This window comes from Melospiza georgiana, chromosome 6 (genome assembly GCF_028018845.1).
Source record: "Melospiza georgiana isolate bMelGeo1 chromosome 6, bMelGeo1.pri, whole genome shotgun sequence".
Lineage (NCBI taxonomy): Eukaryota > Metazoa > Chordata > Aves > Passeriformes > Passerellidae > Melospiza > Melospiza georgiana.
In genome coordinates this window covers 42,828,793-42,855,303 of record NC_080435.1, presented here as the reverse complement: position 1 = coordinate 42,855,303, position 26,511 = coordinate 42,828,793, and the positions used below count along the sequence as shown (strand labels likewise).

The 26,511-nt window shown below is 39.6% G+C and overlaps 1 protein-coding gene across 1 annotated transcript in view; it reads right to left on the bottom strand.

The window, feature by feature from the left end:
* The window catches only part of LOC131084959 (neurexin-3-like), a 124,786-nt gene that overhangs the window by 5,479 nt on the left and 92,796 nt on the right, over positions 1 to 26,511 (bottom strand). Inside the window, exon 4 of the mRNA XM_058026716.1 lies at positions 25,406 to 25,435. Coding sequence (XP_057882699.1) covers positions 25,406 to 25,435 — 30 coding nt within the window. The remainder of the gene's footprint in view (positions 1 to 25,405; positions 25,436 to 26,511) is intronic.

Here is a 26,511-nt window from a genome sequence, read left to right as displayed (position 1 = left end):
AAAGCACCAGCAGGGAAATGGATGAGGTGCTTTCACAGATCCTTAACTCCTGATTCACATTCCTCTTTACAAACTAAGTTTAGTATCTAGCTTACTTATAAAATGGTTCTGGTTTTTTTTCTGGATTCTTACCAATGAGAGCAAGAAGAGGAGACTGTGTCTAACATTCTACAAATGCAACAAAACTTTCTGTTCTCTCTTTTACACCACATCTACTTTTCTGCAAAGTTTTGAGCAATAAAATACAACAGCCAAAGAGTAAGGAAATAGGAAGTTGAAACACTTAGGGCTGTTCCAACCCTTGGTGATGATCAGGGAAACACTTATGATAGTAGTTCCAGCTCCAGAAAAAGAGAAAGGGAAAAACTAAGCTATCTCAGCAGAGGAAACAGATATAGGCCTCTAATAGGCCTACTAATTCAGCTGGGACATCATGAAGCATTTTAAAGATGAGAGAAATTTTGAACCTTGGAAATACTGCAGCAATAACATGACCTTAAAGAGCTATTATTCAAAGTTCCTGAGAAAAATTGCTCACTGTTCTCTTTCACTGCTCTCTGAGTCTCTAGTATCAAAACTCTGAGAAATTCTGAAAATACAGGGTGTAATATTCAATTCTAGAAGTTAACAGCTGAAATCACTAGACCTGCACAAAACTAGAAGACAGCATTCAGATCCAAGGAAAGAATATTTTGTAGGGACGGTGTCAAGGTCCATTCTTCCATTTCTTGTAGGGTTGGTCTTGCAGTGTTTAAAAGGGGCACTTTGGGGCATGCTCCAATTTAAAACATTTCTGTATCCAAGTTATTGTTCCAGCTGCTATGCCTGCAGCATTTTGGCTGTACACTCCATTTGCTGTTAAGAAAGGTGTTTAATATCGCAATTAGAAATTTGCTCAGTTTTTGGAAAATGAAGTGTAGTCTGACAATATACTCATATGACTACTTTTAATTCTATTAAAACACTTTTAACTCAAGAGTTGTATGGCAGTACTCACACCCATAGGAAGCCTTGTTCCTCTTATCAGTAAATCAAGAAAGTCTCTTTTCTTTGGACAGTAATTCAGCAGCATTTTCTCACAGCTCTGAATTCTCCATTCTCCTTTCTTCTTGCAAAATCCCACTGATGATCAATCTCACTAAGCATATTAATATGCTCACCATATTTGGCCTTAGCTTATTTACATTACTCTACAGCTTCATGTGATCCAGTTTTGGTCTGCTCCTTGAAAGATAAGTCAAAGCCTCTGTACAGATGAACTCATTCTGCAGCAATGTCTGTCACCATAGTACCTGTCAACATATTTGCACAACTCACCTACAGATGCTCATTCTTAATATTAAGCCTTTAGTTGCTTATTTTTGCAGATTTCAGAGAAAATAACTGAGGTTGCATCCTTTAGCTGGAACTTGCCTGTATTTAATACTCCTACACTTGCTTTCTCGGAGATCTAAAGAAATTAAGGAGAAACAGTCAGCCATGCAGTGCCTGAGCTCCTTTGAAGTAACCAGAGGCAAGGACCTCGAATGAGACCACCCATCCCTTCCTTTTCACATCAGGACTGCAATCCAGCACTTAATTTCATTGTCAGAAGAAAAGAGTAATCAGTCATTGCCAGCTAAGGTAACTATAGTCATAGTGATTACCTACATGAGAAAATGTAAAGACACAATTTTCAATTCCCCAGCCTAAACAGATCCTTCCATATAAATCTGCTTCCATTAAAAAATCAAGAATTATTACAGCGATGAGGATGGTACATCCAAGAATTATAGAATGGCTTAGGTTGGGCGGGACCTTAAAGACCATTTAGTTCAACCTCTCTGCCATGGACAAGGACCCCTTCCAATAGACCAGGTTCCTCCAAAACCCATCCAACCTGGCTCTGAACATTTCCAGAGATGGGGCATCCACCATTTCTCTGGGCAACCACTGTTCCAGTGCCTCACCACCCTAACAGTAAAGAATTTTTTTCCTAATATCCGACCTAAACCTACTCTCAGTTTGAAACCATTCTTCCTTGTCCTATCACTACATGCCCTTGTAAAACATCCCTCTCCATCTTTCTCGTAGGCTCCCTTCAGGTATTAGAAAGCTGCAATTAGGTCACCCCAAAGCCTTCTCCTCTCCATGCTCAATCTTTCCAATTCGCTCAGAATTTCTTCAAAGGAAAGGTGCTTCATCCCTCTAAACATCTCAGTGGCTTCCTCTGGACTTTCTTCAACATGTCCATGTCCCTTCTGTGCTCGGGACCCCAGAACTGGATGCAGTTCTCCAGGTGGGGTCACATCAGGGCCAAATAGAGGGAAAGAATAACCTCCCTTGACCTGCTGTCAACACCTCTTTTGATTATTAATAAATAATTCCATCATTTTTGAAGACATAATGTCTCAGTTGGCTCACAATCATAAACCTAAATATAAGATTCATCAGTACTTGTGGCCTTCCACTTTCTGACCTTCCAACCTTCTCTGAACTCCCTGCTTCCTACACCATTCATTTATCAAGAAGACTCTTCTTTGATATTGATTATCCTTAGTTCCCTGACTCCAAGACAGTTGTCTTGATACACCGCACCACAGAGTGTGGCCTCTGGGATTACACAGGGAGGCCCCAGTCAGCTCCTGTCCCAAGACCTGAGATTTATACATGCCCAGTCTCCTTTTGGCTTGGCATTATCTGCTGTGCCAATGGTCTGAGTCATTCCCTTTAAGATGCAACAGCCCCGAGATGGGACTGACAGACTGTGATGAAGAGGGACAGAAGAAGGGGATAGATGCTCCCTTTATTTTGTCATTGCATTTACCCAAGCACTGCAAGGGAAATGTTACCAGGAAGCTGTTAAAGGGCAGCTTTTTCTGGAGTCACCGATACATCTCCGTGTGACATTTACTCTGTGAGGAATGATTTATCCCTTCAGAAGGAAAGGCCTGAGTCACAGCTCAGCAATAACAAGTAAATCACCTTCTGGAGGAAGATAATGGCTCTGCCTACCATAGGGCTCTTTAAAATGTATCAGACAAAACTCTACCCCATTCTTGATGAATACTTAAATTTCATGTTTAGAGTATGTATGGTATTAATGCCCAAAAATATCTCAAGAATATCTCAGATTTATACCCTCCTCTGCTACTAATTCCCTACGGGACCCTCTTCCTCCTCTTCCCCTTGGAAGACAAGACACTAATCATTCCCTAGCCCACACAGTAATTGTGGGAACACAGCCAATACTGACAAATCTGACTCACAGATTGGAAGTGCCATTGGGAGAGTAAGGAGTAGCAGCCTCTCACTTTTCTACTACTCCAACAGAAACATAATAGAAGAGTCAGGATCAGGAGAACAGACTGATCTGTACAGAGAAACTTCCTAGCACAAAATTCTTCCTAGCACTGCAGAGCCTGACAGAAGGAAAAAAATGGAAAAAAAGACAGAATATAAATGCAACAGTATTAATAAATTATATTCACTATTAGAATGCTCTTTAACACCTTTCCCTATGTCTTATCAGGTTACAACAACTTATGTTCTGCCCCAAACTGCCTGCTATTCACTATAAGATTATTCTCCAGTGATGTATTCTCATTATTTAGCCTAATCCACTTTGAAGCGATTTGAGCTCCAGTTTCTGCACAGGTTTAACTTTGATCACTTACAAGTGGAATCCTCCAGATATACACAACATCTGTGTAAGTACAAGAAAAGACACAGAAGAAACACAAGGTCACAGTTAAGCATGTACTGGAAAAGCTCTACAGTGTGACCTAGACAGAATTACCAGAGGAAAGAAGAGAAATATTTATACCTATTTACATTATCCTTTCAAACCAGGAGCAATTTCCCCTTACTCTAAAACGCTAAAATTTCCTATGAGATTTGCTCATATAAAAAATGCAAAATGAAACTTCAGCTGCAACTCCTTAAGCCTAAAACATGACAACACAGCATTAACGGTGTCTTGTTTTATTATTACTAATAAACCCTCTCTCAGACAGGATTAAATGCCAAAGGGAAGTCCAGTAGTTGTACCTCCACAAGGGAACTTGGGTGTCCAGAAATTTCCTGGCATTATTCACTGCTGCAAAGACAAGAGTTATAAAAGACCAGCAGAGCCTGAAGTCAAGTATTCTCACCTGCAGCAATGGTGCTTGAGAGCCAGCATGTACACCCTGTAGTCATTACAAAAGTTTCCTTAAAGTTATAGGATCCTGATGTGATCAGAGCTTAAAGGTACATCAGCCCATGCTTGTATATGTGGGTGAAGCATCACAAATACTTTACTCAAAATTAAGCCAAACATGTTTTTGGGATTGACAAAATGAAAAGCAAGGACACAGGACAGACTAGGGAAAGTAAAAGTTTCAAGTTACTCACCCTACCTTTTTTTGTGGCCTTTTCTCCCTCCTGCCTCACACTTTGAACATGCAGTCTCATAATCTTCTGGGTTGCAGTACACCATGCACACTCCCAGCAACATCCCTGGGAAAAAGGTCTCTCCTTACACAGGTTCTTTGGTTACTCCTGTCAGTATATTCCCACGGCCACATTGTGCTGCAAAACCCCTCTCTACTAAAACTATTCTTGGGCCCCCCTGCACACTCCAGAAGTCTTCCTTCTCAGCCTCATGATCCAAGTCTCCCAGTGGAACACATTTTCCTTGTGTCTTGTCTGAGCCCATCCACTGAAGGAGAGAATGAATTTTAAGGAGACAGTGGCATTGTAAGCAATAAGAAAAATCCCATCTGCCATGCAATCATTAAAAATTCTGCTTAAGGAAGAGCAACTGCATTTCTCAGGGTATCACATGTCACTATGGACACTACTCTCTTCTAGGAACAGCTGCGGACTAACTCCACTAGCCTGTGAAAAGCCATTCTCTATCAGAAGTGGCCCAATGATTGCCAAAAGATCAAGAGCTAGAGGAAAACACATCTTCCTACAACTTGGCCAAAATGCATTTCCTGCAGCCAGTCAGATCAAGAGTTCTTTGATTACTCTGTGAGATAAATCCACCTGCAAAAAAAGACCTTATTGCAGGGGAACAGTGTCTTGAGAACAGACAAAAAATAACTGATAGAAGAAAATCACTTTTCTAGGCAAGTGATGCCATGCTGTCACTCTGTGTTTAGGCATACATAGACCACTTAGCTGATGTGAAGCTTGCATTTGGTAAGAATGAAAAGAACAAATGGGAAGCATAATCAAATCCAAAAGTGGCCTGGAAAGAATATGCAATACATACCATTTCCTTATTTGCAAGTGGACCCATCACGTCCCCCTGCTCAGTACTTGCTGCAGTACCTACCTAGGCAGCTTTTATGGTCTTCTGGAAACAATAACAAAAGTTAACAGACTTCAGATCAACACAGAATTATTATTTTTTATTACAGTTCATCAGTGGTAAATCACTCTTATTCCCCTCTTAAGAGACAAAATCTGACAATATTTCTTCTGGGACATGTCTCTAGTTATTTGGAACAATCGGCATCTTGAAGGACAATACAGGAAGTCCTTTTTCCTGAGGAGTGTTGGTAATAACCACTGAACAGGTCAGAAGATACGCAAAGGCAGCCATGACCAGTATCACTACAGCAGAAATATGCATTCCCATTAGTAACATTGGATGACATGATCCACAAAGTTTATTCTGATATATGATTTCACTTCATCAGTGAGGAGGCTTTCAGATATTCATTCCTTTCTAATCCAAAAGAGTATAAGGATTAGTTTTTTGTGACTACTAGAGAGCTCTTCAGAAAGCAGTTCTGTGATATTTGCAACCAGAAGAGCTGCTGGCACTTTTGGTGGTCTCAGAACAAGGTCACTTGGTCATAATGCTCTTTTTCCATCATTGTTCCTTTTTATCATTGTAAATATTTAAGAGCTTCTTTGTACTGATCCACCAAACTGATCTCTCTTCGCCTGCCATTGTAAGCCCTTGGATGCTCCATGAATCCAATGTCCAGACTGTTTGCTCCACTGCACAGAAATGCCATCATGCTGAGAGTCGTTTGGCAACACCTGCCAGTGATGACTCTGTTTTATAACAGTCCATTAGCACAAAGTTCTTAATGAAAATGAAAGCTGGTAATGAAGCCAAAAGGCAGCAGCAGTCTCTAGTCTGGGGAGGGTAATTAAGCTAGAAGAGATGGAGTGACTGAAGAACAAAATTAACACACAGAAAAAGAAAAAAGAGAACTGGTAGTGCATTAGCACTAATGTAGTTATGGCAAACCATCCAGTTTCCTTTATGAAAGCATTTTGTTTGCATTTTGTGGACTATTTTTTAATTGCTAGCTGATACAACAACAGCTTATTGCTCCCTTAGAGATACAGATGTCACCTAGAGCAACACACACACAGGATCTCAACATGGAGCAGATGAAGAACCTCTGGAAAATGATGGAAATCTTTATATCTATATTGTGATACAGCTGAGCTTTGGAGAAAGGAAAAAAATTAAAGCTATCCTCCTCTAAGTTGCCATCTCATGTTCACTAGGTGTGGAAGAGAAAGACTCCCCCGAACGGCTTACTTTCAATAAAATTGTCAGAAGTCAGTGGCTTGCATCTTTTCACTTGCTAAAATACTCTATAAGCTGTTGCTGTAGTGCTCATTGCTAAGATGTTCTCTCTTGCTACTGGACCTAGAAGACCTTTAACCAATTGAACAGTAACCTTTCTACATAATTTCTCTGAGACAACCCCAGCATAATTCCTACCTCTCCTGTGTATTTATGCTCCATATGGGTTTGGAGATAGCTTTCATATCTTGCCACTTTCTCAGCATGAAGACCTAGCATGCACACATACAAGGCCTTTGTCTGCTCCCTCTTAATCAAGTCATGCACAATCTTAATCATCAACCCTTTAAAATACCTAAAATTTTCTTGACATATCTCCACCTTACAGTATTTAAGGTCCTTAAAAGTTTAGTCTAGGTGCAGTTTATCAGGTCTCTTTACAGATGAATTATCCACCTACTGCTTTATGAAGGATGTCATGGCACTTAGAAAACAGCATAAATGTTGCCTATCCACACTGATGATTGCAATTCTTCCCATTCTACTCAAATCTACACATTTCATTAATATGTCATTTCTTCCCCTCTTTGTGATCACTAAGAAATGCATTAGACAGAAATGACAGTAACTTCCAAATTTTCTAGCATTCTCAGTTCATAAAAATGCTGTTACATTTTGAATTACTAATTTATTTTAGAAAACTCATGTTAAAGCCAAATTTTAATTGTGGGTTTTTTTAAAGTAGGGAATTTTGTCAAATAACACATTTGAGTTTAAACAATCACTATCTTCTGTTCATCCACTAATTCTGTAACTGAGTCCAAAAGCAATCAAATGTCCTTTATGAGTTTTGTTTATTAAATGCTACTGATAATTGCTCATGGTTCTGTTATTCCTTATAGTTACCAAGTCATTATTTTTAATATTGTTTCCATTATTTTATTAAAGGCTGATAATGCTTTTAAAAAACAGTTTGAAAGTTAAATCATTTGTTAATTCTTTGTTTGGGGAACGACTCAAATTAAGCCATGCACAGAATCTAACTGTTGAAAAGCTGCCATAGTTTTTGATTCTCCTAAGAGTGTAATATAAAGGACCAGAAGAACACAAGCAGACAACAACTAGAGGTTATATTATGATCATTATGCTATTGTAGTACAGTTAAGGCATACACACCATGTACCACAACTTCTAGAAAAATCCAGAAAGGTTTAACAGAACAAAAGACTGATGATCCCACTGTCTGTGGGCTTGGCTAATTTTTATGTATTTTATTATCATCCCATACAGCACAAAGGTATCTCATAGACTTCACAGTCTCACACAATAGAAATCATTATAGGAAAGGTGTACGTAAATTTTTTCTTTGAAGTAATGCCTGAAAGGTGGCAAGGAAAGAGTTAGAAAGGGGGAAATACGAATCCCCAATGCCTTGTGATAGAACAAGAGGAATTTTCACTTTCCTTCTCTAAGCAGCCCACCATGCCAACATGTGACAGCAAGAGGTCCTAGGAATGGATTAGAGACTCTGACACTCCCTGCCCCATCCCCAAATTCATATGAACATTTCTAAACATTTCCAGCAGGAGCACCAGCAGAGAGCTCTGCCAGATAGCAGAACAGCCTCCTGCCTGCTTTGGCTTGGACATCACACCCTGGGAAAACTGGGATCTACAATCAAACCTCTTTAGGAGTGGATTGAATAACTGGCTCTGTTTACAGCTGTTCATGTGGCATCCCAGCCACCACCAGGTAAACACCTGAACCTAGGGAGTCACTGGCCTGTAACTGGAGACCGGCCATGTAATAAATATACTGCTCAATAAAAAGACAGATAATCTTGTAATAAGAGACTCATGAATCAATCTTCTTGTTTCAGTGTTTCCTTCCTTTCTTCAAAGCACTCTCTTAACCAAGTTGAATCTTTATGTACAATGAAGTTAATCTCCCCATTTCCTGGCAAGCCAGTGTCTCAAATGCAGTAGGGACTTTTTCATTATTATATGCCTATGAAAGACTAGGGAAATGCAACAGTAGCAAATTCTACATTGCCTAAGAACAATATCATTGCTTAGGCCAACTTCTAAATGGAGCTTTGATGTGACTTGCTCTACCTAGTGTGTTCAATAGCTCTGTGCCAACAGGAATCTGAGTCTCTGGGCTCTGTTCCCAGACTTAGTAGTTCACCCTATCTCTGTGGAAAATCAGGTAGTCTCTGTCCTTCACTGTCTTCTGTTAAATGGAAAATACTAAGTGCTCTGAGTGACTACACAGTACCTCCTGCTCACAGCTCCACCAGTGTATCTTGTTTCTAGCTCTGCTACCCCATAACTTGCTGAAGTCCAGAGTGCTGCTAACTGTCCCTCTACTTGCTGAAGGTCCAGAGTGATGTGCACTAACCTAATGTTGAGCCTGAACAGCAGGATGGCATCAATGGCCTAGACCAGGGCACCAGCAGGACCCAGCACTGCGTGGCAAGTCATAGCAAGGCACAATTGGGGCTTGAGTGGTAGAGTTGTGGGACAAAACAAAACAGCTGTACTACAGCTCCAAATCTAGTCACACAGGCAGGGTAACATAAGGAGACACTTTAAAATGTGTTTGGAATAGATGGAAAGATACTGACAGTTATTCTGATAAAAATATACTTGGAACAAAATAGATTTTTTTGATCATAGCTATCCATCAGTACAAACAAGGTAAAGCAAACTGACACACTGAGAATAAAATCAGAATAAAATATACAAGAGAAATAATGACCACCAGATAAAAAGAGAACAGACACTTAGGCAATCATAATTATGGAACTGCTGAAGGAGAATTCTGGATTTATCATGGAAAACTTTTATTCATAACTTCTGAAAATTCATATTCTACATGGTCAAAGCTCTGGGAACTCACTGTTCCTGTCCCCAAGGTGACCCATGAGCCAAAGAGACTCCAATCAAAGGCAACAAATGCATTATAAGAGAGAAAGAGAAGCATTAAATGAATTATGTGAAGGTTTAATAAAAAAATATCAGAGCTCTCAAAAAAGCATTCAGCAATGCCCATGCAATAACTCCACCCAAATTCTTTGTGTGGACTCAACAGGGCACCATATCCTCATTTCCACTTATACCCCATCTTAGTGATGCCTGACTGTCAACTTACAGTAGGGCAGAACTGCTCCAACTCAGAACCACAATAAGAGTAAAGTCAGCATATATCTGATCCTTGTCACAAAAGCCATGACAACAAATATTAACTGGCTCTTTTTTGGTACATGTAACATAGAAGGGTAAAGACCATACAATCACAGCCATTGTCGTGACTGTGGTCCCTAAGAAGAGAGTTGAAAGATTTGAGTGAATGGGGGCAGCACACACAGTGCTAAAACACAGAGTGAGAGGAGTAGCAAGGGTAGGACAAAAAAAGTCTCTCCTGGGTCTCGTCTGTGCAGAAGATCTCACACTAAGATGATATGTTAGGTGTCTGTCAGTCATGGCTGCTGCTTGGGGATCAGCCAGCAGTGACTTCCAAAATCTGCAAACTGCAGAGGAGAGCAAGCAGCAGGTTCAGAGGTAAGATACAGCCCCAAGGTGGGAAGGCAGCACAACCAATATTAACTTGCCTGTCTCTGGCTTCAACTAGCCTGCGTAGAAATAGAGAACGTACTTCTGTTGCAAAGAGAACATCCATTTCTTTCCTGGAAAGTATGTTCCTTCAAACAGTACAAGCTGCAGCTAATTAGTCTCAGGGACAGACAATTTAGTAGGGCCTGTATTGACAGGACAGGGAGTAATGGTTTTAAATTAACGGAGGGTAGATTTAGTTTAGATTTGAGGAAGAAATTTTTCACAATGAGGGTGATGAAATACTGGAACAGGCTGCCCAGAAAGGTGTTGGATGCCCCACCCCGGGAACATTCAAGGTCAGGTTGAATGAGGCTCTGAGCAACCTGATCTGTTTAAGATCTCCTGTTTTCCAGCACTATTTGCTTCCTCAACACCACAGCAGAGTTTCTCTCAGGATCTATAGCCAGTGCTGCACTGTAAACCCGTGCAGTGCCAGAGTCAGAAGATGTGAATTGCAGAGCTAAAGATGAACTCAACTCTTAGCCTAGGTCTCCTGCCCAAAGTCCAGGCTCCCATCAGGGGTGACTTGCCAGGCCCTGGAAACACAAGCCAAACTCCAGGCCAGTTTGCAGGTAAGGTGCAGCATGACCCAGCCTTGCAAACTGTGTTGCCCCCACAGTCTGGGCATGCCAATGCCATGGGGCAGTTTCTCTTTTCACCCCAAAAGGGAGCTGGGCCCCCATTTTTCACCAGCATTGTATCTGCCTATTCTGTCTTCCATACACAGAAGGAGAAGTAATAGAAGGACAGAAATTACTCAAAACATCTGAAACCATTTGTGACCACACCGTGGAGCATAAGAATACAGAGAATCCTTTTCTTTTGTACTTACTACCCAAAAACCTAGTACACTTACAGAGTAATTAATTTAGTTTCATGCAACATTAGACAAGAAACTTATCACCACTTCCATTTCACACATGGACAAGCTAAGGTTCACTGTGGGCAATCAGAACAGCCTGAAGCAAAATCAGAGCAACCAAGAACTGAACTGAAGACTGTAAATCTTGTGCCTTAACACTACCTTTCCTTTTTCAGCATGACCTCCTCCCAAGCTGAGATGCTACTTTTCCATATTCAAAGGTATTATTTTCCTCCCTAGAGAGACCTGAAGGCTGAGCTGGCTTCTCTTCTTTCTTTCTGCTTTTAGAAAAAAAAAAAAAAAAAAAAAAAAAAAAAAAAAAAAAAAGAAAGAAACCATATCCACAAACACTCCAAAGGCAGTCTTATTTAATCCCAATGTAATTCCCACTGCTTTTTCTTAATCCTTTCACCTGTGAGATAATTGCCAGCATTCTGGGAAGAACTCAATGCTAATCATAGACTTGCATAAAAAGAGACAAAGAACCAGATAAAAGAGTCTAAAGGAAATCACAAGGCCTGATTTAACCATGCACACACATATCCATTCCAGACACCCTGCTGAACTAGCCTCTTTCACAACAGATGAAAGGTCTGCTAATGGGCCTGGAGGAGAAGGCCATAAAAAACTATGTCAGTAAATAGAGGCTTTAGTCTTCTCCTACTGCATTGTGGAATGAGACATCACAAAAATCAAATACCAAAATAGGCTACCAATATTAATATCTGGTTGCCTAATACTCAGCAAAAAATCTGTAGGGATATCTTCCCATCCTGTTCTGTCCAGAAGACCAATAGTCACAGCAGACTGCTCTTCCACCACTTTAGCTGGGACTCCCAGATAAGAGTATGCATGTTTCTACTACTCTTCCTCCTGCTTTCCTTCCCTCTTTCCATTGCTGATGCACTTCCTTTCACTGAAAAAACATTTCCACTCCTTGAACAATTTAAGTGTCTTAGTTCTTTTCCACTTGCCCTTAAATTACATGCCTTCGAAGAGAAACCCTCATTGTCTCTGTGTGCTCACATTTACTTTCCCAACAAAATCCTTACACAGCACAGTCAGGGCACCTTTGCATTAGGATAGGTTATTTCCTTCTGTAGAATTTTTTACAGAGAATATGTGTCATTTCCCTTTGTAAAATATGACTGCTATGTCTGTGGTCATGTACATGTTTATCAACAGGTAAATACAGTTTTAATCTTTTTAGAGTATTGCTTTAGCAAGTGGAATCTAATTGGGAGAGTCCTTGGTATAGGAGGCAAGTTATGTGGTGGTTTATAAAATAGATTGCACTGGTGCTTAGAGAAACAGGAAAGGACAAGAGAACTCTGGCATTTATTGCCTGTTCTTCTCCAGCTCTCTCTATCTCTGTGTGGTTCTGCTCATTCAACTGTAAAACAAGGAAAACAAATAATTAACCTTCTTGCTGGACGGATGTGAAGCTGAATGATAATGCTCTGTACTGGCTGTGTATTGTTTTCAGGACACGCTCTAGGTGTCAATGCAGCAGCTCCTTGTGCAGTGGTGAATGGCTTCTGTCCCCACTCCACTGCTGCAGAGGCACAAAGACCCCAAAAATTCACAGGGAAAGTCAGCTGCAGAGCCAGGAACACAGCTCTCACTTCTGAGGCCTCTTCAGTAAGCATGATGCTGTGCAGGAATGTACTCCAAGTATTTATAAGACACCAGTTCAGGAGGTGAACTGTCAACATGCTACATGTGCTCTGCTGATGACAATCAGCACACACACAAAAAAAAGTGTTTTCATGAGATTCACAGATAGATATGGCTGGAAATAGCACAAGGGAAGAAAAGCAATCACTCATAAGAGTGGAGGCCATAATTCAGTATCTCTTCAAATGAACTGCTCAGAAATGGCCAACTGGAAATCCCAGCAAATAGAGCTGTAAAAAGCTCAAGGCCAGAAAGAAGGAAATCAGTGTTTATCCACTGAGCTCATCAATGTGAAAACTTGTAAAGAGGTTTCAAGCTCCAAAATCAGTCAGATGGGAGGAGAGTCAAAGACAAAATGATTTATGAAATAAATTTATTTTCAGTTATTTTTGGAAGACAAAAAGAAGGGACGTTGGTACATTGGAAAGCTGACAAAAATCATTATTCTCTATAAATTGCTTTGACATTGTATATGCAGTGACCTTCACAGCACTACCAGTTTAATGGCATTTACTTCAGCAGTAGCTGATTTCACTATTAAACAGGGATGCATAGCACAAGATTACACAACTAAATCACTCTTGTAAATATTTAATATCATTGCCTTTCTTTTTTTTTCCCTTTTAACAAATCACTACCAAAGGCAGAGCACACAGTAGAAAATACATTTATTTATTCTATCCTGGAAAAAGCTTAGTGCTCATGCATTTTATCTATCTAGTTCTCCAAATGACTTTGACACTTGAAAGCCCTTGTGATCAAAACAGTCTGAAGGAAGGCAATTTTGCAACCATTTAAGAACTGATTTCATGCACTGATCAACATTTACAAAACTTGCCTGATGGAATAGCACAAAGTTTAACCCAGCAGATTGATAGCAAACACCTGAAGGAGAAAATTAGTAAGAAAACTGCACTGGTTTAAATAAAAGTACCTTAGAAGACAAAAAGAAAGAAAATCAGAGATTCTCTCTCCACTTTTCTCTTCCCCGACACCAAAAAAACAGCATTTGGGAAATCAAAGGGAACTCTCATAGAACTCTCATTCTGCCTGATAATACAATAAGTGCATCCACCACATAACACTTTCATACCATTATGGATGTACAGTGCATCATAGCAGGAAATTGTGTCCACAGATTTCTCTTAAAACACATCTGTTTTAAAGACAGAGTCAACAGACAGAACAAATAAAGTACAAGAATGTAGCAAAGAAAAATTACTAGTGTGTATAGTACAATATCTTGTCTCTAGTATAATAATCTCTAGTATAATAATATAAAATTTACTGATAAATTTAAATGCCCAGACTGGAATAGAGTACTTTAAGTATAGCAAGTAATTTCTAAAGAGAGACTTACAATCTGAACATTCTGATTTTTCCAACTTTAGGTAAAGATTTTTTCCACAATCTGGCATAAATGGTCTATCACAGTGTGGCAAAAATGATATTCTGTTCAAACTGCCAATGATCAGTGACATAAAGCCTTCTTTGTAACAGTATTTCATGAGATAAGTAACAAAGTTATGGTTTTTTTCAGCAGTTTAACAACGGGGGTAAGAAAAATCAATGGATATTTATGAAGTGAAAAAATTAAAGGGAAAAAAAATAATTTGGTAAACCGAAAGATAAAAAACACATGTAGAATGCAGCTTGCACACATGCCTACAGACTTCTCTGAGACTGCCTGCAGAGTAAGACTAGCCAAAATAAATATGAAAATGGTCAGATAAATGTGTTATTTGGATGATGGAGTTGGCCAGTCCTGCAAGGCACCGGTGCCTGAAAGGTGTGTGCCCTTTGTGAGAGCTGGGAAATGCAAATGCACAGCGATGCTAGGGCTGCCCTGGCTTTTACAAAAGCTTGCAACATCTTTAATGCAGAGCTAAACGAGAGCCTGTAATCCCCGTGCTGCGATGCAGCAATGTGCTCTCCCCTCACAGGACAAGCCAACAGCCATGCAAGATCCTTTTATCAACATTCACAGGGTTGGAAAATAACTGTTCACAGTTTGCTTCCCAACATTAGCGAGTGAACCGAGAATTGCTCAGAGAGCAGGCAGCTGAATACACATGTAAAAGACAAAGGTTCTTCAGTGATATTTATTCTAGCCAAGTTTTAATATTTCAAGGCTTATAGCAACTAACTCTTTACATAATCAAATGTAATTATCTGATCCCAGCTGGTGATCAGAACATTCATCATCAACCTGGTCATTATTAATATACCAGTAATTAAGGGAATAAAGGTGTATGCTTCATAATGCTGGCTTAATACAATTCACTATACATAATAAGACCCCAGATCCCTTTAAAATACAACTATTTTAACATATTATACCTTTTTCTTACTACTACTAACAATGAAAAATCACAAAGATATAGTATTTTAGAGCAAATACTGATTTTTTTTAAGTCTTCAATAAAAAGAATTTGGTCAATTAAAAGGAATCATGTGTTGTTTTAGAAATAATCTGACCCATAAGCAGTTCCCCAATCAAACTGATTGATATGAGAGAAAAGCTTGATTAAAATGCATGCAATTGACAGAATCAAATTGTAAACACTTACCTACAAATATTATATACCATCTTCTTGCTCTACTGTAGGAGAGGAGGTGATTTCTCAGGCACCACTGTGTGGTACTGCTTGGCAAATGCTACTGACTTTTTAATGGTGACAACTGTGTACACAAATCCTAAAAGTACCAGTTCTGTTTAAAGCCTTTCCCCACAAAGCAATGCTGGTAAAGAACCATTTCTATTAAATGCTTTGCAGTGTTTAACAAGAGAAGTAAGGCCATAATTTAATGAAAATTATCCAGAGTCCCTCAGGATAGTGTTGGAACAGTTTTAGAGTCCGATTCCTCCCTGCACTATTTCTTTTACATTAGTGCATTTCCTCTGCCTCAGTATCAGGTATACCACAATAAAATGCTTCCAAAACAGTGAAGAATGTGGCTCTTAATATCATTGCATCAAACCTCTCAGTATAATAAGCTCATCTAGTATGGAACCAGTATCTCACAGAAAATCTTCTATAACAGGCTCTGGGGACTTTATCCCTCCAGGTACACAACACATTCCCAAGTGCAAAACACCATTAATTTCTATAGGGTTCTCCAGCTGTTTCGGGAATGCAGTAGACTCAGCACAGCAACTTGCAGGGTAGGTTATCAGGAACCAAAATTTCAAAACAAAAATGCTTTCAAAACAAATGTATATGCCACAGCCTGTGATGGCTAGGTTCACACCTGATTCCTTGCTCTCTGCAGTGGTATTTTCTATTATCTTCCCTTATTTCATAGCCTATCAGCACTGATTTCTATACATGCACTCCAAACTATCAAGGCTCTTGAAACAAATGAGGAAATGAAAACCAGCATGAGAAGGAGCTCTAGCTCCATAAAAGGATGAGTACAGCCAGATAAATGAAGAGTTCTGCATGTCACAGGAAGACATGCTTTGCCAAAATCAGAATCAAAACCCACAATACTGATGTGGGCAAAATCATACACAATTAGGCATGAATTAGTAACTGACACACATGACCTTCTTCACAGTAATAGTTTTACAACCATTTGCATGGCATGTTATTCCCTGATCTCTAGTCAAAATATTTACCAGCTGGTAAAGCACAGCAAATAAGGCTGCTGTTTGTAAGCTCTTATTTTTAATGTACAAGATCCAGCTTACACAGCACATATTTTCTAACCTGTTCAATACCATAACGTTATCTCTCTAGTCCACAGAAGGCCACAAGGAGCCTTAAAGCAGGAAACTCCCCTCTTTCACGGGGTTTCCTATTTTTGCAACTGTCTGATGTGTGTGACAGGGTCTATTTTAGTTCCTGCTGGCATTATCATCACTTTGCTGCATTACCATAAAGCCCAGGAAATAAGCTATTACCCACCACACTCCTCCCAAACGTTATCAGAGACAATCATGTGCTCACAAAACAGCATTAACTGTGAGAATTAGAGTCCATTTAAACTGCAGCTGTTCCTTCATTCCTAAATAGGTTCTTAGATCAAAACTTCTCCCTGACTGGTCTCATTACTGAATGTCCATTTCAACTGGAAACAACAAAAAAAGACTGCTTCAAAAATTTTTATGTTTTACAGATAACATTCCTTCCCTGTAACATGACAACCAGGTAAGGAACATTAAAGTGAAGAATTTTTCAAAAAAATACAGTGGACATTTTAGCTTTCAGATTTGCGGGTTGAAATTTTGCCTTCAAATCCTCTGTGGCAAAAGAAATGAACCTGTAATTTTGACTTTCTATTTCTAGTTTCTCTTATTTTCAGAATCAATCTCAAGCTTCAATTATTTAAGGGAAAGATTTATTTATTTTTAACACTACTAACTCTGCATCTGCTGTTAAATGCAAAACTTAAATCTTAGATTTAATACACAAGCCAGTGTTCTTTTCAGCTAAAAACCCATGTCCTAGAAAGGCCCAAACCACCACAACACTGTATTCTGCTATTATCAAAAAAACCCCACAGATTATTATGTTCCATTTCCTGTTCTGTTTCTTTGTCTCTTTGTTACCATTCATTGGAAGGGCTTCAATCCGCAGAGGAGAAACACTTTCAAATCTAAACTGAAAAACCTAAATGTCAGGAAAATGTACAATGTTTCTTTAAGAGTCAACAGTAAATTAACTTGCCCATAACAGTGCAATAATTAGCAGTTAGTAGCTTATTAAATGGATGGCAAAGGCCAAGCTGCCATCTGGGATCTCCAGTTTCTTGTGATTGTTATTATGTCAAGATGTGCAACTTGCATTAGCTTTCATGTCACTGCACTTGCCCTTACTTTACATGTAAATTTTAATGAAACATACAGCACTTTAAAAATCAGAAATCCATCAAAAGTGCTATTAGCCTGCCTTTTACAAAGCACATGGCCTGTTTTGCTGCCTCTGCATCTCTACATGCCACTGAATGCCTCAAATGAAAAAAATGGGGGGGGGGGGGGTACGGTAAAAGACTTTCAATTATATCTATTAAATACTCTCTCTGGGTAGAGAGAAACCTGAGCTTTGTTGAAAACAGGAGACTACAATGCAGCCTAAGACGACAATATTTTAGCTACTGTTTACACACAACACAACCACAATGCCTTCAACTCTCACAGGAATCATTATTCTTAATAAAAATGAAAGCCAGCAAAGAATCAGCTGCTTATTCACACATCAGAAAGACAGTTTTAAAACAAGGCACAAAGAAAACATATTAAAAAAATTAATTACCTATAAACTACAAAATACTTAAAGCATTATTTAATATCTTATGCATACACAATATTTATAAACTCACATGCTCATATAAGCACAAAAAATAATTTACCAGAACTGTCCTATTATGCTTGTCTTCATAAATGTATTACACAAAGAGGTATAAAAAGAAGAATAAGCCATCTATTCCTTTGCATTAGCTGATATTGAACATTTAAGTGACTTCATTCCCCAAAATTTAGAAAATGTCATCACCACTGGAATATAAAGAAATAAGATGAATGCTTTGCAGAAATGCCACCAAATACTTTCCGTCTGAAATCATCAACTATCAATCACCTCTAATTAGAGACTTCAACAAATTACATTAAAATATTTCTTTCTTCCCTAAACAAAATATGAAACCAGCAGCAAAAATTCACTTACAAAAAAAAAATTATTCCAGAAGAATAACATCTTCATTCAAGGGGCTTTGATTCTATTGAAGAGGTTTTGCATATTTGTTATTTGCTAATCATAAAATAAAATGCTTGATTTTTTAAAGTAGTCATTATGAGTAAAGTTAGAATAAGTCACCATCCTTATAAAAATGTAATTTTTTTTTCTCACCAAAAGAAAACAAACCCACTACCACACATATTTTAGAGTCCTTTCATTAATACTTTTAATTGTAGAAACCAAAACCATGCAATATTCACATTTAAAATCCAAACATCAAGATACTTTATAGGGCAAAGCAGAGCCTAAAAACCACTGCCAAGGCTGGCAAGACAAATGTAGTGTTGTTTTTCCCCTTGTATAATTAGACATTTAGAGAGCACAAACGATTTAATTTGTTACTGATGTTTCACTTCAACATTTGCATAAACTCTTGGCCATTCAGCTGGACTTATTCACATACAACCATAGAACCATTTAGACTGGAAAAGACATTTAAGGTCATCAAGTCCAACTCCCAGCACTGCCAAGTCCATCACTAAACTGTGTCCATGAATACCCCATCTACACATCTTTTAAACAGCTCCAGGACTGGCAAGTCAACCACTGCCCTGGACAGCCCATTCCCATGTTTGACAACTCTTTCCATAAAGAAATTTTTACTAATATCCCATCTAAATCCATCCCTGGTGCAACTGAGGTCATTTCCCTTCATTCCATCTCTTCTTACTGGGACGAAGAGGCTGACCTCAACCTTGCTAGGCTGGCCTTTCAGGTAGTTGTAGGGGGCAAGGAGTCTCCCCTGAGCCTTTTTTTCCCCAGACTAAACACCCCCAGCTCCCTCCGCTGCTTCTCATCAGATTTGTGCCCCAAAGCCTTCTCCAGCTCTGCTGCCCTTCTCTGCACCTCAACACCTCAATGTCTTCCTTGTAATGAGGAGCCCAGAACTGGACACAGCACCCAAGGTGCATCCTCCCCAAGTACAGGGGATGACCACTGCCCTGGTCCTGCGGGCTACACTATTTCTGAAGCAAGCCAATACAAATCTTAATGGTATTACTGGTGAAAAAGAACTTGAAAATATTTTCCTGATCAGTAAGGTCCAGTAATTTCCTTCTATTCGAGCCCACAAATGCTATTTCATTTTTCCTGTGCCATTACCTTCAGGTCAATTTTATTGAACATCTCAATGAAATAAGAACCTCATTCTTTGAGAGCAATGCTAAACCTTCCAAGACTTGAAAGACCTACTTCAGTTAAGAGCAGGTAGGACCACAGCAGATAATCTGATTTTGCAATGCTGATATTAAATGGCAGAATTGGCAGTAGCCTTTGGTCCACACAACATGGATTTTAAAAGATATCACTGTTTCACTTCTCTCTGACAATTAAGAAAAAAAATTAAGAAAAAACCTACTTCATACTGGAACTGAGAAGGCAGCTGTGTAGTTCACATGGAGGGAAGGGAAGGGAAGGGAAGGGAAGGGAAGGGAAGGGAAGGGAAGGGAAGGGAAGGGAAGGGAAGGGAAGGGAAGGGAAGGGAAGGGAAGGGAAGGGAAGGGAAGGGAAGGGAAGGGAAGGGAAGGGAAGGGAAGGGAAGGGAAGGGAAGGGAAGGGAAGGGAAGGGAAGGGAAGGGAAGGGAAGGAAGTGGCGGAAGGAAGTGGCGGAAGTGGCGGAAGTGGCGGAAGTGGCGGAAGTGGCGGAAGTGGCGGAAGTGGCGGAAGTGGCGGAAGTGGCGGAAGTGGCGGAAGGAAGGAAGGAAGGAAGGAAGGAAGGAAGGAAGGAAGGAAGGAAGGAAGGAAGGAAGGAAGGAAGGAAGGAAGGAAGGAAGGAAGGAAGGAAGGAGCCACATGGCCTTGGAGAAGAGCCAGCTGTCTGCAATGCTTGCTACAGGGTGTCCCATAGCACACCCAGAAACCACCTCCCTGGTCACTCCCTGTGTCAGAGAGTGCATCTTCAGTTCATTGGGTTATTTGCCCACTGGAGTCAATGTGGATTCCACTATTGCCTTCAAGAAGACCCAGGACTTAATTCACTAAAAATAGCAAATTCCCACCAAGAATACAGACAATTTTCAAAGGTGATATGAGCCTCAGTAGAAGTCAGATCCAAACCAAAAGTGATGGTAAAATAAAACCTACATGGTGGAAGATAACAAAACAGCAAATAACAATTTCCTTAACAAAGACTTTCAAGAGAACAAATTATATGTAAGAAGGTGATAACAGATTAACTCCAGTAGCAAATTAAAGTTGGATATTTGTCATTTCCTTTGATATCATTTACGTGTGGGGAAGCATTAGGGAAGTAAACTTAATATAATTGTTCCTTAATTGCCAGTGCCTCTCCAGAACAGCAGTCATATTCAGCAATTCTTGCCAAACTAAACAAAAGTCCTTGCTCATCACATATTTACCTCACCTCCATGACCAGTTCCATACCTCAAATAAGAACTCAATGCATTTAACCTGAAACCTCAGCTCAGGTTAAAATGCAGGTAATATCCAGGTGCTTGTCTGTATCTCAACTACTCCAGCCATTACCCCAGAACACCTACACTTCATCTTCTTCAATTTTCCAGGAACTTATTAAAAAAAATTTAAATTTCCTGAACTTTTTAAAAAGGATAGATGCAGAGAAAACCTATTTACTACAGTGGAAACAACTAATCAAGCACTTGCTTTAAATGATGAATGCAAGGTCACAGACCACTATATGCTGTGAAGAAGTTTTATGAAATCAAATACATCATATCCAAAATTAAATCAAATACATCATATCTTTTGGCTATATACATGACATGAGACAGAGTTGTTGCCAGTTTTTACTAAAAACTACAAGAATGCCAAAAAAATATGAACCTTCTCTGAAAGCACTAAAGGCATCTGGTGCCACTTTCTCTGTGAGCTGAAGGCCATGTGTGGGTTCAAAATTATAGTTTGAGCCCTCTGAAAGGAATGCCATTTTTCACACAGACTGATGGTTCTCTGACAAAGTCACTTGCTATAAGGAGAGCTAAAAACTACACATAGCTGGGAAGTGAAATGATATTGTCACTCAATGACACAATAAATTAAGTTTCAGTACATATTAATTAACTGTGGACAGTAAATTATAATCTGCATGCCTACCAGCTCAGTTAGAAGATTTGCCTTGGAGAAGACTTTCAGCTTAGTCCTACACAGGCTGGCCTGAAGCATAAATACCACCCAAGAAAAGAACATGAACTAACATCACGCAAGACTTGCCCTGATCTATACTGACCCTTAAACCACACTAAGCCATATATCAGCTAACTGAATTATTGGCAGCTGTGTTGAGGCACTGACATTTTATATGGTCTGCTTAGAGCTTCAGGTTCTCATATTTTTTTACAGTCTACATATGTGATTAATATGTTCTGATATTCACCTCTTACTGAGAAGATAGCTCTGAGTACAGCTTAGATATTACCCTCCATCACCCAAGTTTGGAGAGAATAGAAAATGAAATTAATTATTGGAATATTTTTTCCAACCTCAAAATAGAACAAATAATATTGGTTACATAATGTAGTCCATCACAGGGAATTCAACAATACAATATTGTTAGAAGAAAGCTGGGCATCAGAAAAAGGAATCATACAAATTAAGGTGTTTGATATGCCTTTGTGCTCCCTAGAATTCAGATACTACAGAAGTAGTAACTATTGAGCAGAGACTGCTTGTGCCTCCAAGGAAAGTTATTATGAACAAATCCTCTGAGCTTATATCCCTCCCAAATTCATAGCTGCACAACTAGTCATTTCATTCCCCAGTGTCTTACTGGCATGGACACAAGCAACATCATCCAACATGTTCAAATCATGGTAATAAATATATCAGATTGTTCAGTAGTATATTCATTGGAACAGAGTAAGCCTCAGCATAACAAAACCTTTTAATCTTTCTCATTGGAAAATAGGATCAAAACCAAGATTTTTCTCAAGCCATATTTATAACTTATCAATCAATCTTTACTCTTCCTTCCAGTCCAACTAAAGGCCCATAGCAACCTTGCAGCATTTTGCCTTTTTGGCAGTTCTGATAAGGGATGGATGACTGCCCTCAGCATGCCTAAGCTGAGGTGTGAGCTCTGAAGAGCAAGTTGGGGCCCCAGAGCAGACTAGCATGCCCTGTACTTTACTGGGCTGCAAAGGAAATGCACCTCTCTGCTTAGCAGTCCTGATTATTTCTGCTTCCTCTGCAGCTTTTCTGCAACTCAATTTCTCTTTGAAAAACACCTTTGCACTAACAGGAATGATGGGAAGCAGAGCCAGGGGAAGAAACAACAGCTCACAAAACCTCCATTGTTGAGTGGTACTGGACATGCCCAGGTTCTGCTGCCACTAACACCAGTAGAAAAACTACCAGCAGTGGCATCACTCTAGAGCAAGTGTCAGCAGGATGAGCCCACTGGCCTGTGGCTCTATCCTTGGCTGAACCTTTTGCACCCCAGCATCACCAACTACACACGGCCTGACACTGCACAGCCCACATTTAGTGTGAATAGGGAGAAAATAACATCTCTTAGCAAGGCCTCAAAGCGTTAATCTTAATAAATATTTCCTCCATAATTCAATACAAAAGATTGTTAAGAGACTTTTAAAAATAAAATATTAAGTTCCAATATGAAACGCTTCATAAAAATACACTTTGCCCATCAAGAAACATTTTACAAGCAATGAAGTCTCAGAAAGAATGTGATCTCTACCTTTACTTCTACCTACAGACAGGAAGGTGTGCATCCAGTTAAGAGGAGGAACAAGAGAGGTGTCCGCCACGGAGGAGGCAAAAGAGAAGAGAAGAAAAGGAGGAAACATAAAAAACCCTGAAAAATACATCACCGGCCATACTTAGAAAAACAAGGAAACGAGCAAATTTATCTAGCAGCCAACCCAACAAAACACAATGTCAAGGGAAAAACAAGAGACACACCACAACTAAAGCACAAAGCAAAGCTTAAACCACTGACAGTACAATCAGCAGCTGCCTGGTTAAGCTTTAATTTGATTTTCTACTGAGAAATGCAAACTGCTCATGCAATACCACGCCAGTGATATGCCTCAATCCACGTCAAATTCAAAACAGCAAAGGCAACAACAGACTAGGACAGGAAAAAAATAAATCTCATGGTAATATATTTGCTAAACACATCTCACCTAGCAGAGCTAATGTATTTGTATATAATGTTGACATTGCATATTTACTCACACATATACATTTACATATTTTTATATCCATAATATTTTTATAGGCAGTAAATATTTATCAAAAGGCAATATCTGTGAGTTTGCTGGCAAGAAAAGAGAAGCCACTGTTCCCTGATGTGTTATAGATAAACAAGGGTGGCTGAAGTTGCCAGAAGCCAGTAGTTTTTACATTTTTGCCAGATGAGGGAGTATAGAAAGTGCTGATGACTGGCCTGAATAGGTCATGTAAGTCTTCATGAGCCAGCTGGGTTGTACCTTGTAATTTAAATGTCCAAGTGCAACTGTTTACATAATCCAGTGCTAAATCACAGACTACTACAAAGAAATGTTCAATGGTTTTCAGAATGAAAGTGGCCATCAGCTGTTCTGATCACTTTCCAGCATGCCTTCCTCTGCCAAAACAGCTTGCCATACTCAACTGAATCCTGAAACTCAGTGCTGAAGGTCCTGTCTGCTGGATGATCCTTCAATAAGCACAGCCTCTGAGCCATGAGCCCAGCTGAACAGTAAGTGGGGACACAGAAGGAGCTCAATGCTTTCCAGAGTTTAGTCAAATGCTCCACATGCCAAACACCATGGTCTTGACACACATCTATAAAGAGCCCAATTTTCCTACTTCTCCTACCATACAAGGATGTTATGCAGTACAGAAACTCTTAAGTAAGCCCCTACTTCACTTCTGGTTGTTACCTAACCTTTCATGATCTCAGAGATATCTGCCTTGAAAAATAAAATAAAAACTGATTATGTCCCAAGTCTTTCTACATTTCACTGAGATACATAATGAATCTTTAGCCTACAGTGGCACTATGCACTATCTTATTCCTTGGACTGTCTATCCTCAGATACATGCTTACTTAATGGCAAAAAAGCTTCTGTCTACACATCTAGTCTAAGAAAGCCTCATCGGGCTTTAGAGTCAAAACTTACATTTTCTTCCCCTAGGCCAAACACTTGGTCGGGTTTTCCTAGTGTACCACTACCACTTGCACACACCTTGCATTAAGTCTTAAGTTGTTTCACTTCTGCATTCACAAGAGCAGAAGGCATCAGGAGTGCTGCTCACTCCTGTGCACCTGTGTCAGTGACACTGGCACTGTCAGAGACAAACAGAATCACAATTCTCCTTGCTTTACCTGTTCTCATCAGCTTCTTACTCCACATCTTCACAGTGCAAAATGGGACTAATTATTCCATCCTGTCACAGACTATAGATCTGTACCTCTGTGCAGGCAGAAATATTAAAATGTGATCTCTGATCTGGGCCTAGATCCCATTTGTAGCTCAATATGGGGTTAGCCCTGTTGTTCTTCTCTACCATTTTGTTCTGTATGTATTTGAGTAATCTAAATTGCAGACACAGGACTTGCAGGCCATTATATGCAAATTTCCTCAGGATTTATAACGAGTTAGGATCATGCCACAAGAGTTATTAATATACTTTTTGTAATAATTGTACTCTTAAAATAAAGACCAACATTAAGGTCTACATTTAGTAAGCAGAAGTGGGAGTCATTACAGCTGGCACAAGAAGAAAGAAATGGCAAGATAAAGTAGTTGGTGGGCTGCATGGAAGAGGGATGCATACATCTTTACCTTCCATGGAACCATTTCATGCTCCCTCCTGGGCCACTGAGTCCCAGATTGACAAGAAGCCTTGGCTCATGGGACACAGAGGCAAAAATGCAAATGGCTTGACTGGCACTGTATAAGTTTAGTTGCTTTTGTTATGCAAAGCCCAGCCCAGAAATGCAGCAGGGACAAAGCTTCTTCATGATCAGTGATAGAAACAAAGAAAAAGTGAAAGGACTTACCTTGTTCACCCATCATCAGGTGTGAGAGGCCTGAGAGAGAGAGAGAGAGAGACAGAGAGAGGAAGTAAGAGAAAAAGAACAAAACTGAAAAAGAAGCAGTAATATCCATGCACACTGGTCACAGTCCAATACCTATCAGGATTGGAGCTCACATACTTGAACTAGACCAAGTATGGCTGTAGCACACAGGGCACAAACATTAGCAGGCACTGCTTCCCACACTGAGCAGGAAAGCATCTGTCACTGGTAGAAAAAACCTGCTGCTCATTGCAGAATTGTGTCTGAGGTTCAGCACATCCCTGGGGGTGGCTCCAGAGGCACTGCACACCACTATAGCTAAATGGGCTATGGAAGCCAAGGTCTGCAATGACAGTCTGCAGTGAGCTGCCATTCCTCTGGAGAGATATACAGAAATAACTTCTCCTCAGCTAAAGACTTTAAATTCAAGATTGCAGTGGTCAGTAAAAGGGATGCCATGATCACACCACACCTGCTTCAGATGAATCCTCTGGTCTAAATGCATACACACACACACACAAAGCTATCATTATTGAACATGTGGCTTCATAATGTATTTTTAGGAGCCTATCAACACTGCTCACACTTACTAATTAGACACCAGTACAACAGACATAGCAAGGACTAAAAAACAAATCACCTGTAACCTATTTAAATACACCTCCACACCCTTTCTGGGAAGAACTTCAGTTTCCTCAGACAGTGTGCTACTTTATGGCTCTATAGCCAAAGCTACTCTTCAGTTTCATTTTTGAAGGTAAAGCCAGAAGGCAGCACAGTTCCTCTGAGCAGAGACAGTCATTGTCAGCTCTGCAGATGAGGCTTTAGTGTTTACTTGGGCTGCTCCACTCTCTGATAATTCTTTCTGGCACAAACCTTGTTTGTTCCAATCTAATTCTATGCCTAGGCCAATTTTCAAATAGGTTTACTGTACTGTATTCATACAAATATTGTTTAGGTATTTCTGTGTATATATCCATGCCCAAGACATTAAGCGTGAAGGGACCCATTCATCAATTTTGTGACACAAGACATCACAGAACTAACATAACAAAAATCAAGTCCTACACACTCAAGCCATGAGGGAC